Genomic DNA, 17500 nt, shown 5'->3' on the forward strand with positions numbered 1-17500 from the left:
CTCTATCTCTTTCCCCCTCTCTCTCTCTCTCTCTCCCACCTCTAGATGAACAGTACAGTGGGCATAGTGCACAAGCGTAATCTTTCTCTCCCTCTCTCTCCCTTCCCACCTCTAGATCTCATAGTCTCTCTATCTCTTTCCCCCTCTCTCTCTCCCTCTCTCCCACCTCTAGATGAACAGTACAGTGGGCATAGTGCACAAGCGTAATTCTCTCTCTCTTTCTCTCTTTCTCTCTCTCTCTCTTCCCACCTCTAGATGAACAGTACTCTCTATCTTTCTTTCCTATCCCTCTCTCTCTCTCTCCCACCTCTAGATGAACAGTACAGTGGGCATAGTGCACAAGCGTAATTCTCTCTCTCTTCTCTCTCTCTCTCTCTCTCTCTTTCCCCCCTCTCTCTCTCCCACCTCTAGATGAACAGTACAGTCTCGTTTCCCTCTCTCTTCTCTCTTTCCCCCTCTCTCCTCTATCTCTTTCCCCCTCTCTCTCTCTCTCCCTCTAGATGAACAGTACAGTGGGCATAGTGCACAAGCGTATTCTCTCTCTCTCTTTCTCTCTTTCCCCCCCTCTCTCTCTATCTCTTTCCCTCTCTCTCTCTCTCTCCCACCTCTAGATGAACAGTACAGTGGGCATAGTGCACAAGCGTAACTTCTTTCTCTCTTTCCCCCCTCTCTCTCTATCTCTTTCCCCTCTCTCTCCTCTCTCCCACCTCTAGATGAACAGTACAGTGGGCATAGTGCACAAGCGTAATTCTCTATCTCTTTCTCTCTTTCCCCCTCTCTCTCTCTATCTCTTTCCCCCTCTCTCTCTCTCTCTCTCCCACCTCTAGATGAACAGTACAGTGGGCATAGTGCACAAGCGTAATTCTCTCTCTCGGTTCACGGAGGCCGTCAGCATCCTGACCATCCAAAGTGTCAACGTCACCGACACCGGCACTTACACCTGCTCTGCCATCACTGTGGAGAAAAGAATGGATCTGGCAACTCAAGTCATAGTGCACGGTAAGAACTACGTTTGAAAACTGGGCCAAAAGACTGCGTTAAGCCCGCTGCGCTAAAGCCTAGGTAATAAGAGACCTTAACTAAGTCTTTCGGTCTCTGGCAAGGTTTCAAATTACGCAAGTTGGTTTCATCAAACCTCCTCTGCTAATGTTTGCTCTCCTAATGATATGGTGTGTGTGTGTGTGTGTGTGTGTGTGTGTGTGTGTGTGTGTGTGTGTGTGTGTGTGTGTGTGTGTGTGTGTGTGTGTGTGTGTGTGTGTGTGTCTCCGTGTGTGTGTGTGTGTGTGTGTGTGTGTGTGTGTGTGTGCACGTGTCTACGTGTGTGTGTGTGTATGTGTGTGTGTGTGTGTGTGTGTGTGTGTGTGTGTGTACGTGTCTACGTGTGTGTGTACGTGTCTACGTGTGTGTGTGTGTACGTGTGTCCTGTTGCAGAGAAGCCATTCATCAGCCTAGACTACAGGAGCAGCCCGGTCGTCGAGGCAACATCAGGACAGAAGTCCTTTAAACTGTTAGCCAAGGTGTCAGCATACCCCAGACCTGACATACAGTGGTAAGACCATCTGGCGTGGTTAACTATCTGCCATGGAATATTAACTATATGATATGGAACATTAACTATATGATATGGAACATTAACTATCTGCCATTCAACATTGACTATCTGCCATGGAACATTAACTATATGGAACATTAACTATCTGCCATGGAACATTAACTATATGATATGGAACATTAACTATCTGATATGGAACATTAACTATATGGAACATTGATGATCTGCCATGGAACATTAACTATATGGAACATTAACTATCTGATATGGAACATTAACTATCTGCCATGGAACATTAACTATATGGAACATTAACTATCTGCTATGGAACATTAACTATCTGTCATTCAACATTAACTATCTGTCATTCAACATTAACTATCTGCCATGGAACATTAACTATCTGGAACATTAACTATCTGATATGGAACATTAACTATATGGAACATTAACTATATGGAACATTAACTATCTGATCTGGAACATTAACTATCTGCCATGGAACATTAACTATATGGAATATTAACTATCTGTCATTCAACATTAACTATCTGATATGGAACATTAACTATATGGAACATTAACTATCTGACATGGAACATTAACTATCTGATATGGAACATTAACTATATGGAACATTAACTATATGGAACATTAACTATATGGAGCATTAACTATCTGATATGGAACATTAACTATATGGAGCATTAACTATCTGATATGGAACATTAACTATATGGAACATTAACTATCTGATATGGAACATTAACTATCTGACATGGAACATTAACTATCTTACATGGAACATTAACTATATGGAATATTAACTATCTGCTATGGAACATTAACTATCTGTCATTCTGTCATTCAACATTAACTATCTGCCACGGAACATTAACTATCTGGAACATTAACTATCTGATATGGAACATTAACTATATGGAACATTAACTATCTGCCATGGAACATTAACTATCTGCCATGGAACATTCACTATCTGCCATGGAACATTAACTATAAGGAACATTAACTATCTGATATGGAACATTAACTATTTGGAACATTAACTATCTGATATGGAACATTAACTATATGGAACATTAACTATCTGATATGGAAAATTAACTATTTGGAACATTAACTATCTGATATGGAACATTAACTATATGGAACATTAACTATCTGCCATGGAACATTAACTATCTGCCATGGAACATTAACTCTCTGATATGGAACATTAACTATCTGATATGGAACATTAACTATTTGGAACATTAACTATCTGATATGGAACATTAACTATCTGCCATGGAACATTAACTATCTGACATGGAACATTAACTATATGGAACATTAACTATCTGACATGGAACATTAACTATCTGACATGGAACATTAACTATCTGATATGGAACATTAACTATCTGACATGGAACATTAACTATCTAACATGTAACATTAACTATCTGCCATGAAACATTAACTATCTGCCATTCAACATTAACTATCTGCTATGGAACATTAACTATATGGAACATTTACTGTATGGAACATTAACTATATGGAACATTAACTATCTGATATGGAACATTAACTATATGGAACATTAACTATCTGCTATGGAACATTAACTATCTGATATGGAACATTAACTATATGGAACATTAACTATCTGCCATGGAACATTAACTATCTGCCATTCAACATTGACTATCTGCCATGGAACATTAACTATATGGAACATTAACTCTCTGCCATGGAACATTAACTATATGATATGGAACATTAACTATCTGATATGGAACATTAACTATATGGAACATTGACGATCTGCCACGGAACATTAACTATATGGAACATTGACTATCTGATATGGAACATTAACTATCTGCCATTCAACATTGACTATCTGCCATGGAACATTAACTATATGGAACATTAACTCTCTGCCATGGAACATTAACTATATGATATGGAACATTAAATATCTGATATGGAACATTAACTATATGGAACATTGACGATCTGCCACGGAACATTAACTATATGGAACATTGACTATCTGATATGGAACATTAACTATCTGCCATGGAACATTAACTATATGGAACATTAACTATCTGCTATGGAACATTAACTATCTGTCATTCAACATTAACTATCTGCCATGGAACATTAACTATCTGGAACATTAACTATCTGATATGGAACATTAACTATATGGAACATTAACTATCTGATATGGAACATTAACTATATGGAACATTAACTATATGGAACATTAACTATCTGATCTGGAACATTAACTATCTGCCATGGAACATTAACTATATGGAATATTAACTATCTGCTATGGAACATTAACTATCTGTCATTCAACATTAACTATCTGATATGGAACATTAACTATATGGAACATTAACTATCTGACAAGGAACATTAACTATCTGATATGGAACATTAACTATATGGAGCATTAACTATCTGATATGGAACATTAACTATCTGATATGGAACATTAACTATATGGAACATTAACTATATGGAACATTAACTATATGGAACATAAACTATATGGAACATTAACTATCTGATATGGAACATTAACTATCTGACATGGAACATTAACTATCTTATATGGAACATTAACTATATGGAACATTAACTATATGGAACATTAACTATTTGGAACATTAACGATCTGATATGGAACATTAACTATATGGAACATTAACTATCTGATATGGAACATTAACTATTTGGAACATTAACTATCTGCCATGGAACATTAACTATATGGAACATTAACTATCCTCCATGGAACATTAACTATCTGCCATTCAACATTAACTATCTGCCATGGAACATTAATTATATGGAATATTAACTATCTTCCATGGAACATTAACTATCTGCCATTCAACATTAACTATCTGCCATTCAATATTAACTATATGGAACATTAACTATATGGAACATTAACTATCTGATATGGAATATTAACTATATGGAACATTAACTATCTGATATGGAACATTAACTATATGGACCATTAACTATCTGCCATTCAACATTAACTATCTTCCATGGAATATTAACTATCTGCCATTCAACATTAACTATCTGCCATGGAACATTAACTATATGGAACATTGACTATTTGGAACATTAACAATCTGGAACATTAACTATCTGATATGGAACATTAACTATCTGATATGGAACATTAACTCTCTGATATGGAACATTACCTATTTAGAACATTAACTATCTGATATGGAACATTAACTATATGGAACATTAACTATCTGCCACTGAACATTAACTATCTGTCATGGAACATTAACTATCTGCCATGGAACATTAACTATCTGCCATTCAACATTAACCATCTGCCATGGAACATTAACTATATGGAACATTAACTATCTGATATGGAACATTAACTATCTGCCATGGAACATTAACTATCTGCTATTGAACATTAACTATATGGAACATTAACTATCTGCCATGGAACATTAACTATATGGAACATTAACTATATGGAACATTAACTATATAGAACATTAACTATCTGATATGGAACATTAATCTTCATAATGTTGAACTAGGTTTGTCGCTAGGACACCCTCTTAATTCCTCTTTCAGAACTAGGTTTGTCGCTAGGACACCCTCTTATTAATTCCTCTTTCAGAACTAGGTTTGTTGTGAGGAAGCCCTCTACATTCCTCTTTCAGATCTAGGTTTGTTGTGAGGAAGCCCTCTACATTCCTCTTTCAGATCTAGGTTTGTTGTGAGGAAGCCCTCTACATTCATTTTTCAAAACTAGGTTTGTTGCTGACGTTCTGTGTTTAGTCAATCAGCTAGGAAGCTATTTTGCTGCAGTTAGCTATTTTACCTTGCTGATATCGATCTGACAAGTCCCAAAGTGTACCCTGTTACTGGTGTATGTATTTAATAATACTTGTTTGCTACAACATTTTTCGAAATAAAGTTAAACTTTGTATTCCTTTTTGTTTGGATGTTCTCTCAGGTATAAAGGTGATAAGTTGATCAGCCGTCGTCCAGAGTTCAACAGGATGCGTCTCCATCAGCACTATAACTTAGAGATCAGAGACGTTCACCCTGAGGATGCTGGGAACTACACCGTCCTCCTCAAGAACACCGTGGCCTTGCTGGAGAGGAGAATCACCATCACACTCATCGTCAACGGTAACTATCACCATAACCATCACACTCATCGTCAACGGTAACTATCACCATAACCATCACACTCATTGTCAAGGGTAACCATCACCACAACCTTCACCTTCATCATCAACGGTTAACCATCACCATAACCATCACACTCATTGTCAACGGTAACCATCACCATAACCATCACACTCATTGTCAGGGTAACCATCACCACAACCTTCACCCTCATCGTCAACGGTTAACCATCACCATAACCATCACACTCATTGTCAACGGTAACCATCACCATAACCATCACACTCATTGTCAAGGGTAACCATCACCACAACCTTCACCCTCATCGTCAACGGTTAACCATCACCATAACCATCACACTCATTGTCAACGGTAACCATCACCATAACCATCACACTCATTGTCAAGGGTAACCATCACCACAACCTTCACCCTCATCGTCAACGGTTAACAATCACCATAACCATCACACTCATTGTCAACGGTAACCATCACCATAACCATCACACTCATTGTCAACGGTAATCATCACCACAACCATCATTCTCATCGTCAACGGTTACCGTCACCATAACATCACACTCATCGTCAACGGTAACCATCACCATAACCATCACACTCATCAACAATAACCATCACCATCATTCTCAGTGGTGTAGTTGAACACTCTCAGCGGCGTAGTTGAACACTCTCAGCGGCGTAGTGTGGCGGCGTAGTTGAACACTCTCAGCGGCGTAGTTGAACACTCTCAGTGGTGTAATTGAACACACATACACTCTCAGCGGTGTAGTTGAACTGAGTGTGATTTATTTTGCCAGTACAATAAAACCAATGGAATATCCCCCAGCCTCAAGATGAATCAGGTATTTGTAAATGTTAGATGTACAGTATGAGTCAAAAGTTTGGACACACCAACTCATTCAAGGGGTTTTCCAAGAGTGTGCAAAGCTGTCATCAAGGCAAAGGGTGGCTACTTATAAATATATTTTAATTTGTTTAACACTTTTTTGGTTACTACATGTTTCCATATGTGTTATTTAATCGTGTTGATGTCTTCACTATTATTCTACAATGTAGAAAAACTGTTGTATGAGAAGGTGTGTCCAAACTTTTGACTGATACTGTATGTATTTGAAGTCTGATACTCTGATTAGAGTTTCCCTTGTTACTCTACCTTCCACTTCCTCCCCATCATCCCCTTCACTCCCCTTCCTCCCCACTTTACCCACCCCCCACCCCCTCAGTTCCCCCTCAGATCCATGAGAAGGAAATAGCGGCACCATCTAGCCCATATGGCCGTGGCAGCAGCCAGACCCTCACCTGTACAGGGTACGGACGTCCCGCCCCCAACATCACCTGGCAGTGGAGGAGATGGAGCCCCTGTGGTCTCAACAGCATGTAAATATACATATATACAGTACACACAACCCAGCCTGAGAGAACTACACACAACCCAGCCTGAGAGAATTACACACAACCCAGCCTGAGAGAACTACACACAACCCAGCCTGAGAGAACTACACACAACCCAGCCTGAGAGAACTACACACAACCCAGCCTGAGAGAACTACACACAACCCAGCCTGAGAGAATTACACACAACCCAGCCTGAGAGAATTACACACAACCCAGCCTGAGAGAACTACACACAACCCAGCCTGAGAGAATTACACACAACCCAGCCTGAGAGAATTACACACAACCCAGCCTGAGAGAATTACACACAACCCAGCCTGAGAGAATTACACACAACCCAGCCTGAGAGAATTACACACAACCCAGCCTGAGAGAATTACACACAACCCAGACTGAGAGAATTACATACAACCCAGCCTGAGAGAATTACACACAACCCAGCCTGAGAGAACTACACACAACCCAGCCTGAGAGAATTACACACAACCCAGCCTGAGAGAACTACACACAACCCGGCCTGAGAGAATTACACACAACCCAGCCTGAGAGAATTACACACAACCCAGCCTGAGAGAATTACACACAACCCAGCCTGAGAGAATTACATATGAAATAATTACACAAAATCCATTCAGTTGTGACTGTTTCTGTGTGTGTGTGTGTGTGTGTGTGTGTGTGTGTGTGTGTGTGTGTGTGTGTGTGTGCGTGCGTGCGTGCGTGCGTGCGTGCGTGCGTGCGTGCGTGCGTGCGTGCGTGCGTGTGAGAGAGAGAGAGTGAGAGGGGGGGGTTTAGAGAAAGGGGGGGATTTATAGAGAGAGAGACCCACACACACTCAGCTTTACTTTCTCTCTGCCAACAAGAGAGATGTGAGCAGTGCCCATTGGAATAGAAGTGGTGATATATCGACGTGGTGATAGACGTGGTGATATATAGAATTGGTGATATATAGATGTGGTGATATATAGACGTGGTGATATATAGACGTGGTGATATATAGATGTGGTGATAGACGTGGTGACATATCGACGTGGTGATATATAGACGTGGTGATATATAGACGTGGTGATAGATAGACGTGGTGATATATAGATGTGGTGATAGACGTGGTGATATATAGACGTGGTGATATATAGACGTGGTGATATATAGACGTGGTGATATATAGACGTGGTGATATATAGACGTGGTGATATATAGACGTGGTGATAGATGTGGTGATATATAGACGTGGTGATATATAGACGTGGTGATATATAGACGTGGTGATATATAGACGTGGTGATATATAGACGTGGTGATATATAGACGTGGTGATATATAGATGTGGTGATAGACGTGGTGATATATAGACGTGTTAATAGATAGACGTGGTGATAGATAGACGTGGTGATATATAGACGTGGTGATATATAGACGTGGTGATATATAGACGTGGTGATATATAGACGTGGTGATAGATAGACATGATGATATATAAACGTGGTGATAGACGTGGTGATTTATAGACGTGGTGATATATAGACGTGGTGATATATAGACGTGGTGATATATAGACGTGGTGATATATAGATGTATTGATATATAGACGTGGTCATATATAGACGTGGTGATAGATAGACGTGGTGATATATAGACATGGTGATATATAGACGTGGTGATATATAGACTTGGTGATAGACGTGGTGATATATAGATGTGGTTATATATAGATGTGGTGATAGACGTGGTGATATATAGACGTGGTGATAGATAGACGTGGTGATAGATAGACGTGGTGATATATAGATGTGGTGATATATAGATGTGGTGATAGACGTGGTGATATATAGACGTGGTAATAGATAGACGTGGTGATAGATAGACTTGGTGATATATAGATGTGGTGATATATAGACGTGGTGATATATAGACGTGGTGATATATAGACGTGGTGATATATAGACGTGGTGATATATAGACGTGGTGATATATAGACGTGGTGATGTATAGACGTGGTGATATATAGATGTGGTTATATGTAGACGTGATGATAGACATGGTGATATATAGATGTGGTGATATATAGATGTGGTGATATAGACGTGGTGATATATAGACATGGTTATATATAGACGTGGTGATAGACGTGGTGATATATAGACGTGGTGATATATAGACGTGGTGATATATAGATGTGGTGATATATAGATGTGGTGATATATAGACGTGTTTATATATAGACGTGGTGATATATAGACGTGGTGATATATAGACTTGGTGAAATATAGACGTGGTGATATATAGACGTGGTGGTATATAGATGTGGTGAAATATAGACGTGGTGATGGATAGACGTGGTGATAGATAGACGTGGTGACATATAGACATGGTGATATATAGATGTGGTGATAGACGTGGTGATATATAGACGTGGTGATATATCGACGTGGTGATAGACGTGGTGGTATATAGACTTGGTGATATATAGATGTGGTGATATATAGATGTGGTGATATATAGATGTGGTGATATATAGACGTGGTGATAGACGTGGTGGTATATAGACGTGGTGACATATCGACGTGGTGATATATAGACATGGTGATATATAGATGTGGTGATATATAGACGTGGTGATATATAGACATGGTGATATATAGATGTGGTGATATATAGACGTGGTGATATATAGACTTGGTGAAATATAGACGTGGTGATATATAGACGTGGTGGTATATAGATGTGGTGATATATAGACGTGGTGATGGATAGACGTGGTGATAGATAGACGTGGTGACATATAGACATGGTGATATATAGATGTGGTGATAGACATGGTGATATATAGACGTGGTGATATATCGACGTGGTGATAGACGTGGTGGTATATAGACTTGGTGATATATAGATGTGGTGATATATAGATGTGGTGATATATAGATGTGGTGATATATAGACGTGGTGATAGACGTGGTGGTATATAGACGTGGTGACATATCGACGTGGTGATATATAGACATGGTGATATATAGATGTGGTGATATATAGACGTGGTGATATATAGACATGGTGATATATAGATGTGGTGATATATAGACGTGGTGATATATAGACGTGGTGATATATAGACGTGGTGATATATAGATGTGGTTATATATAGATGTGGTGATAGACGTGGTGATATATAGACGTGGTGATATATAGATGTGGTGATATATAGATTTGGTGATATATAGACGTGGTGATATATAGACGTGGTGATATATAGACGTTGTGATATATAGACGTGGTGATATATAGACGTGGTGATAGGTAGACGTGGTGAAAGATAGACGTGGTGATAGATAGACGTGGTGATATATAGATGTGGTGATATATAGATGTGGTGATAGACGTGGTGATATATAGACGTGGTAATAGATAGACGTGGTGATAGATAGACTTGGTGATATATAGATGTGGTGATATATAGACGTGGTGATATATAGACGTGGTGATATATAGACGTGGTGATATATAGACGTGGTGATATATAGACGTGGTGATGTATAGACGTGGTGATATATAGATGTGGTTATATGTAGACGTGATGATAGACATGGTGATATATAGATGTGGTGATATATAGATGTGGTGATATATAGACGTGGTGATATATAGACATGGTTATATATAGACGTGGTGATAGACGTGGTGATATATAGACGTGGTGATATATAGACGTGGTGATATATAGATGTGGTGATATATAGATGTGGTGATATATAGACGTGTTTATATATAGACGTGGTGATATATAGACGTGGTGATATATAGACTTGGTGAAATATAGACGTGGTGATATATAGACGTGGTGGTATATAGATGTGGTGAAATATAGACGTGGTGATGGATAGACGTGGTGATAGATAGACGTGGTGACATATAGACATGGTGATATATAGATGTGGTGATAGACGTGGTGATATATAGACGTGGTGATATATCGACGTGGTGATAGACGTGGTGGTATATAGACTTGGTGATATATAGATGTGGTGATATATAGATGTGGTGATATATAGATGTGGTGATATATAGACGTGGTGATAGACGTGGTGGTATATAGACGTGGTGACATATCGACGTGGTGATATATAGACATGGTGATATATAGATGTGGTGATATATAGACGTGGTGATATATAGACATGGTGATATATAGATGTGGTGATATATAGACGTGGTGATATAGACTTGGTGAAATATAGACGTGGTGATATATAGACGTGGTGGTATATAGATGTGGTGATATATAGACGTGGTGATGGATAGACGTGGTGATAGATAGACGTGGTGACATATAGACATGGTGATATATAGATGTGGTGATAGACATGGTGATATATAGACGTGGTGATATATCGACGTGGTGATAGACGTGGTGGTATATAGACTTGGTGATATATAGATGTGGTGATATATAGATGTGGTGATATATAGATGTGGTGATATATAGACGTGGTGATAGACGTGGTGGTATATAGACGTGGTGACATATCGACGTGGTGATATATAGACATGGTGATATAGATGTGGTGATATATAGACGTGGTGATATATAGACATGGTGATATATAGATGTGGTGATATATAGACGTGGTGATATATAGACGTGGTGATATATAGACGTGGTGATATATAGATGTGGTTATATATAGATGTGGTGATAGACGTGGTGATATATAGACGTGGTGATATATAGATGTGGTGATATATAGATTTGGTGATATATAGACGTGGTGATATATAGACGTGGTGATATATAGACGTTGTGATATATAGACGTGGTGATATATAGACGTGGTGATAGGTAGACGTGGTGAAAGATAGACGTGGTGATAGATAGACGTTGTGATAGATGGACGTGGTGATATATAGACGTGGTGATATATAGACGTGGTGATATATAGACGTGTTAATAGATAGACGTGGTGATAGATAGACGTGGTGATATATAGACGTGGTGATATATAGACGTGGTGATATATAGACGTGGTGATATATAGACGTGGTGATAGATAGACATGATGATATATAAACGTGGTGATAGACGTGGTGATATATAGACGTGGTGATATATAGACGTGGTGATATATAGACGTGGTGATATATAGACGTGGTGATATATAGATGTGGTGATATATAGATGTGGTGATATATAGACGTGGTGATAGGACGTGGTGATATATAGATGTGGTGATATATAGACGTGGTGATAGACGTGGTGATATATAGATGTATTGATATATAGACGTGGTCATATATAGACGTGGTGATAGATAGACGTGGTGATATATAGACATGGTGATATATAGACATGGTGATATATAGATGTGGTGATATATAGACTTGGTGATAGACGTGGTGATATATAGATGTGGTGATATATAGATGTGGTTATATATAGATGTGGTGATAGACGTGGTGATATATAGACGTGGTGATAGATAGACGTGGTGATAGATAGACGTGGTGATATATAGATGTGGTGATATATAGATGTGGTGATAGACGTGGTGATATATAGACGTGGTAATAGATAGACGTGGTGATAGATAGACTTGGTGATATATAGATGTGGTGATATATAGACGTGGTGATATATAGACGTGGTGATATATAGACGTGGTGATATATAGACGTGGTGATGTATAGACGTGGTGATGTATAGACGTGGTGATATAGATGTGGTTATATGTAGACGTGATGATAGACATGGTGATATATAGATGTGGTGATATATAGATGTGGTGATATATAGACGTGGTGATATATAGACATGGTTATATATAGACGTGGTGATAGACGTGGTGATATATAGACGTGGTGATATATAGACGTGGTGATATATAGATGTGGTGATATATAGATGTGGTGATATATAGACGTGTTTATATATAGACGTGGTGATATATAGACGTGGTGATATATAGAATTGGTGAAATATAGACGTGGTGATATATAGACGTGGTGGTATATAGATGTGGTGATATATAGACGTGGTGATGGATAGACGTGGTGATAGATAGACGTGGTGACATATAGACACGGTGATATATAGATGTGGTGATAGACGTGGTGATATATAGACGTGGTGATATATCGACGTGGTGATAGACGTGGTGGTATATAGACTTGGTGATATATAGATGTGGTGATATATAGATGTGGTGATATATAGATGTGGTGATATATAGACGTGGTGATAGACGTGGTGGTATATAGACGTGGTGACATATCGACTTGGTGATATATAGACATGGTGATATATAGATGTGGTGATATATAGACGTGGTGATATATAGACATGGTGATATATAGATGTGGTGATATATAGACGTGGTGATATATAGACTTGGTGAAATATAGACGTGGTGATATATAGACGTGGTGGTATATAGATGTGGTGATATATAGACGTGGTGATGGATAGACGTGGTGATAGATAGACGTGGTGACATATAGACATGGTGATATATAGATGTGGTGATAGACGTGGTGATATATAGACGTGGTGATATATCGACGTGGTGATAGACGTGGTGGTATATAGACTTGGTGATATATAGATGTGGTGATATATAGATGTGGTGATATATAGACGTGGTGATAGACGTGGTGGTATATAGACGTGGTGACATATCGACGTGGTGATATATAGACATGGTGATATATAGATGTGGTGATATATAGACGTGGTGATATATAGACATGGTGATATATAGACGTGGTGATATATAGACGTGGTGATATATAGACGTGGTGATATATAGACGTGGTGATATATAGATGTGGTGATATATAGATGTGGTGATATATAGACGTGGTGATAGATAGACGTGTCGATAGATAGACGTGGTGATATATATACATGGTGATATATAGACGTGGTGATATATATAGACGTGGTGATAGATAGACGTGGTGATAGATAGATGTGGTGATATATAGACGTGGTGATATATAGACATGGTGATATATAGACGTGGTGATATATAGACATGGTGATATATAGACGTGGTGATATATAGACATGGTGATATATAGACGTGGTGATATATATAGACGTGGTGATAGATAGATGTGGTTATAGATAGATGTGGTGATATATAGACGTGGTGATAGATAGACGTGGTGATATATAGACGTGGTGATATATAGACATGGTGATATATAGACGTGGTGATATATAGACGTGGTGATATATAGACATGGTGATATATAGACGTGGTGATATATATAGACGTGGTGATAGATAGATGTGGTTATAGATAGACGTGGTGATATATAGACGTGGTGATAGATAGACGTGGTGATATATAGACGTGGTGATAGATAGACATGGTGATAGTTAGACGTGGTGATATATAGATGTGGTGATATATAGATGTGGTGATAGACGTGGTGATAGATAGTCGTGGTTATATATAGACGTGGTGATAAATGTGGTGATAGACGTGGTGATATATAGACGTGGTGATATATAGATGTGGTGATATATAGACATGGTGATATATTGATGTGGTGACATATAGACATGGTGATATATAGACGTGGTGATATAGAGACGTGGTGATATATAGACGTGGTGATATATAGATGTGGTGATAGACGTGGTGATAGACGTGGTGATATATAGACGTGGTGATAGACGTGGTGATATATAGACGCGGTGATATATAGACGCGGTGATATATAGACGTGGTGATATATAGACGTGGTGATATATAGATGTGGTGATATATAGACGTGGTGATATATAGACGTGTTGATATATAGACGTGGTGATATTTAGACGTGGTGATATATAGACATGGTGATATATAGACGTGGTAATATTTAGACGCGGTGATATATAGACGCGGTGATATATAGACGTTGTGATATATAGACGTGGTGATATATAGATGTGGTGATATATAGACGTGGTGATATATAGGCGTGATGATATATAGACCTGGTGATATATAGACGTGGTGATATATAGACGTGGTGATAGACGTGGTGATATATAGACGTGGTGATAGATAGACATGGTGATATATAGACGTGGTGATATATAGACGTGGTGATAGACGTGGTGATATAAAGACGTGGTGATATACAGACGTGGTTATATATAGATGTGGTGATAGATAGACGTGGTGATAGATAGACGTGGTGATAGATAGACGTGGTGTTAGATAGACGTGGTGATAGGTAGATGTGGTGATAGATAGACGTGGTGATAGATAGACGTTGTGATATATAGACGTATATAACATCAGCCAGTAGAACAGTAGAACATCAGCCAGTAGAACAGTAGAACATCAGCCAGTAGAACAGTAGTAACATCAGACAGTAGAACAGTAGTAACATCAGCCAGTAGAACAGTAGAACATCAGCCAGTAGAACAGTAGTAACATCAGCCAGTAGAACAGTAGTAACATCAGCCAGTAGAACAGTAGAACATCAGCCAGTAGAACAGTAGTAACATCAGCCAGTAGAACAGTAGTAACATCAGCCAGTAGAACAGTAGTAACATCAGACAGTAGAACAGTAGTAACATCAGACAGTAGAACAGTAGTAACATCAGCCATTAGAACATCAGCCAGTAGAACAGTAGTAACATCAGCAAGTAGAACAGTTTTAACATCAGCCAGTAGAACAGTAGTAACATCAGCCAGTAGAACAGTAGTAACATCAGCCAGTAGAACAGTAGTAACATCAGCCAGTAGAACAGTAGTAACAACAGCCAGTAGAACAGTAGTAACATTAGCCAGTAGAACAGTAGTAACATCAGACAGTAGAACAGTAGTAACATCAGCCAGTAGAACAGTAGAACATCAGCCAATAGAACAGTAGTAACATCAGCCAGTAGAACAGTAGTAACATCAGCCAGTAGAACAGTAGAACATCAGCCAATAGAACAGTAGTAACATCAGCCAGTAGAACAGTAGAACATCAGCCAGTAGAACAGTAGAACATCAGCCAGTAGAACAGTAGAACATCAGCCAGTAGAACAGTAGAACATCAGCCAGTAGAACAGTAGTAACATCAGACAGTAGAACAGTAGTAACATCAGCCAGTAGAACAGTAGTAACATCAGCCAGTAGAACAGTAGAACATCAGCCAGTAGAACAGTAGTAACATCAGCCAGTAGAACAGTAGTAACATCAGACAGTAGAACAGTAGAACATCAGCCAGTAGAACAGTAGTAACAACAGCCAGTAGAACAGTAGTAACATCAGCCAGTAGAACAGTAGTAACATTAGCCAGTAGAACAGTAGTAACATCAGACAGTAGAACAGTAGTAACATCAGCCAGTTGAACAGTAGAACATCAGCCAGTAGAACAGTAGTAACATCAGCCAGTAGAACTGTAGTAACATCAGACAGTAGAACAGTAGTAACATCAGCCAGTAGAACAGTAGTAACATCAGCCAGTAGAACAGTAGAACATCAGCCAGTAGAACATTAGTAACATCAGCCAGTAGAACAGTAGTAACATCAGACAGTAGTAACATCAGCCAGTAGAACAGTAGTAACATCAGCCAGTAGAACAGTAGTAACAACAGCAAGTAGAACAGTAGTAACATCAGCCAGTAGAACAGTAGTAACATCAGCCAGTAGAACAGTAGTAACATCAGCCAGTAGAACAGTAGTAACAACAGCCAGTAGAACAGTAGTAACAACAGCCAGTAGAACAGTAGTAACATCAGCCAGTAGAACAGTAGTAATATTAGCCAGTAGAACAGTAGTAACATCAGCCAGTAGAACAGTAGTAACATCAGCCAGTAGAACAGTAGTAACATCAGCCAGTAGAACAGTAGTAACATTAGCCAGTAGAACAGTAGTAACATCAGCCAGTAGAACAGTAGTAGCATCAGCCAGTATAACAGTAGTAACATCAGACAGTAGAACAGTAGAACATCAGCCAGTAGAACAGTAGTAACATCAGCCAGTAGAACATTAGTAACATCAACCAGTATAACATCAGCCAGTAGAACAGTAGTAACATCAGACAGTAGAACAGTAGTAACATCAGCCAGTAGAACAGTAGAACATCAGCCAATAGAACAGTAGTAACATCAGCCAGTATAACATCAGCCAGTAGAACAGTAGTAACATCAGACAGTAGAACAGTAGTAACATCAGCCAGTAGAACAGTAGTAACATCAGCCAGTAGAACAGTAGAACATCAGCCAGTAGAACAGTAGTATCATCAGCCAGTAGAACAGTAGTAACATCAGCCAGTAGAACAGTAGTAACATCAGACAGTAGTAACATCAGCCAGTAGAACAGCAGTAACATCAGC

The 17500-nt window shown here is 38.8% G+C and overlaps 1 protein-coding gene across 1 annotated transcript in view; it reads left to right on the forward strand.

The window, feature by feature from the left end:
* The first annotated feature begins 812 nt into the window (after window positions 1-812).
* The window catches only part of LOC135532646 (vascular endothelial growth factor receptor 3-like), a 60939-nt gene continuing 44251 nt past the window's right edge, over window positions 813-17500 (forward strand). The window contains 4 exon segments of the mRNA XM_064960114.1: window positions 813-999; window positions 1432-1549; window positions 5589-5767; window positions 7012-7165. Of these exon segments, the coding sequence (XP_064816186.1) occupies window positions 828-999; window positions 1432-1549; window positions 5589-5767; window positions 7012-7165 (623 nt within the window). The 5' untranslated portion in view covers window positions 813-827.

This window comes from Oncorhynchus masou, unplaced genomic scaffold (genome assembly GCF_036934945.1).
Source record: "Oncorhynchus masou masou isolate Uvic2021 unplaced genomic scaffold, UVic_Omas_1.1 unplaced_scaffold_1965, whole genome shotgun sequence".
Classification (NCBI taxonomy): Eukaryota; Metazoa; Chordata; class Actinopteri; order Salmoniformes; family Salmonidae; genus Oncorhynchus; species Oncorhynchus masou.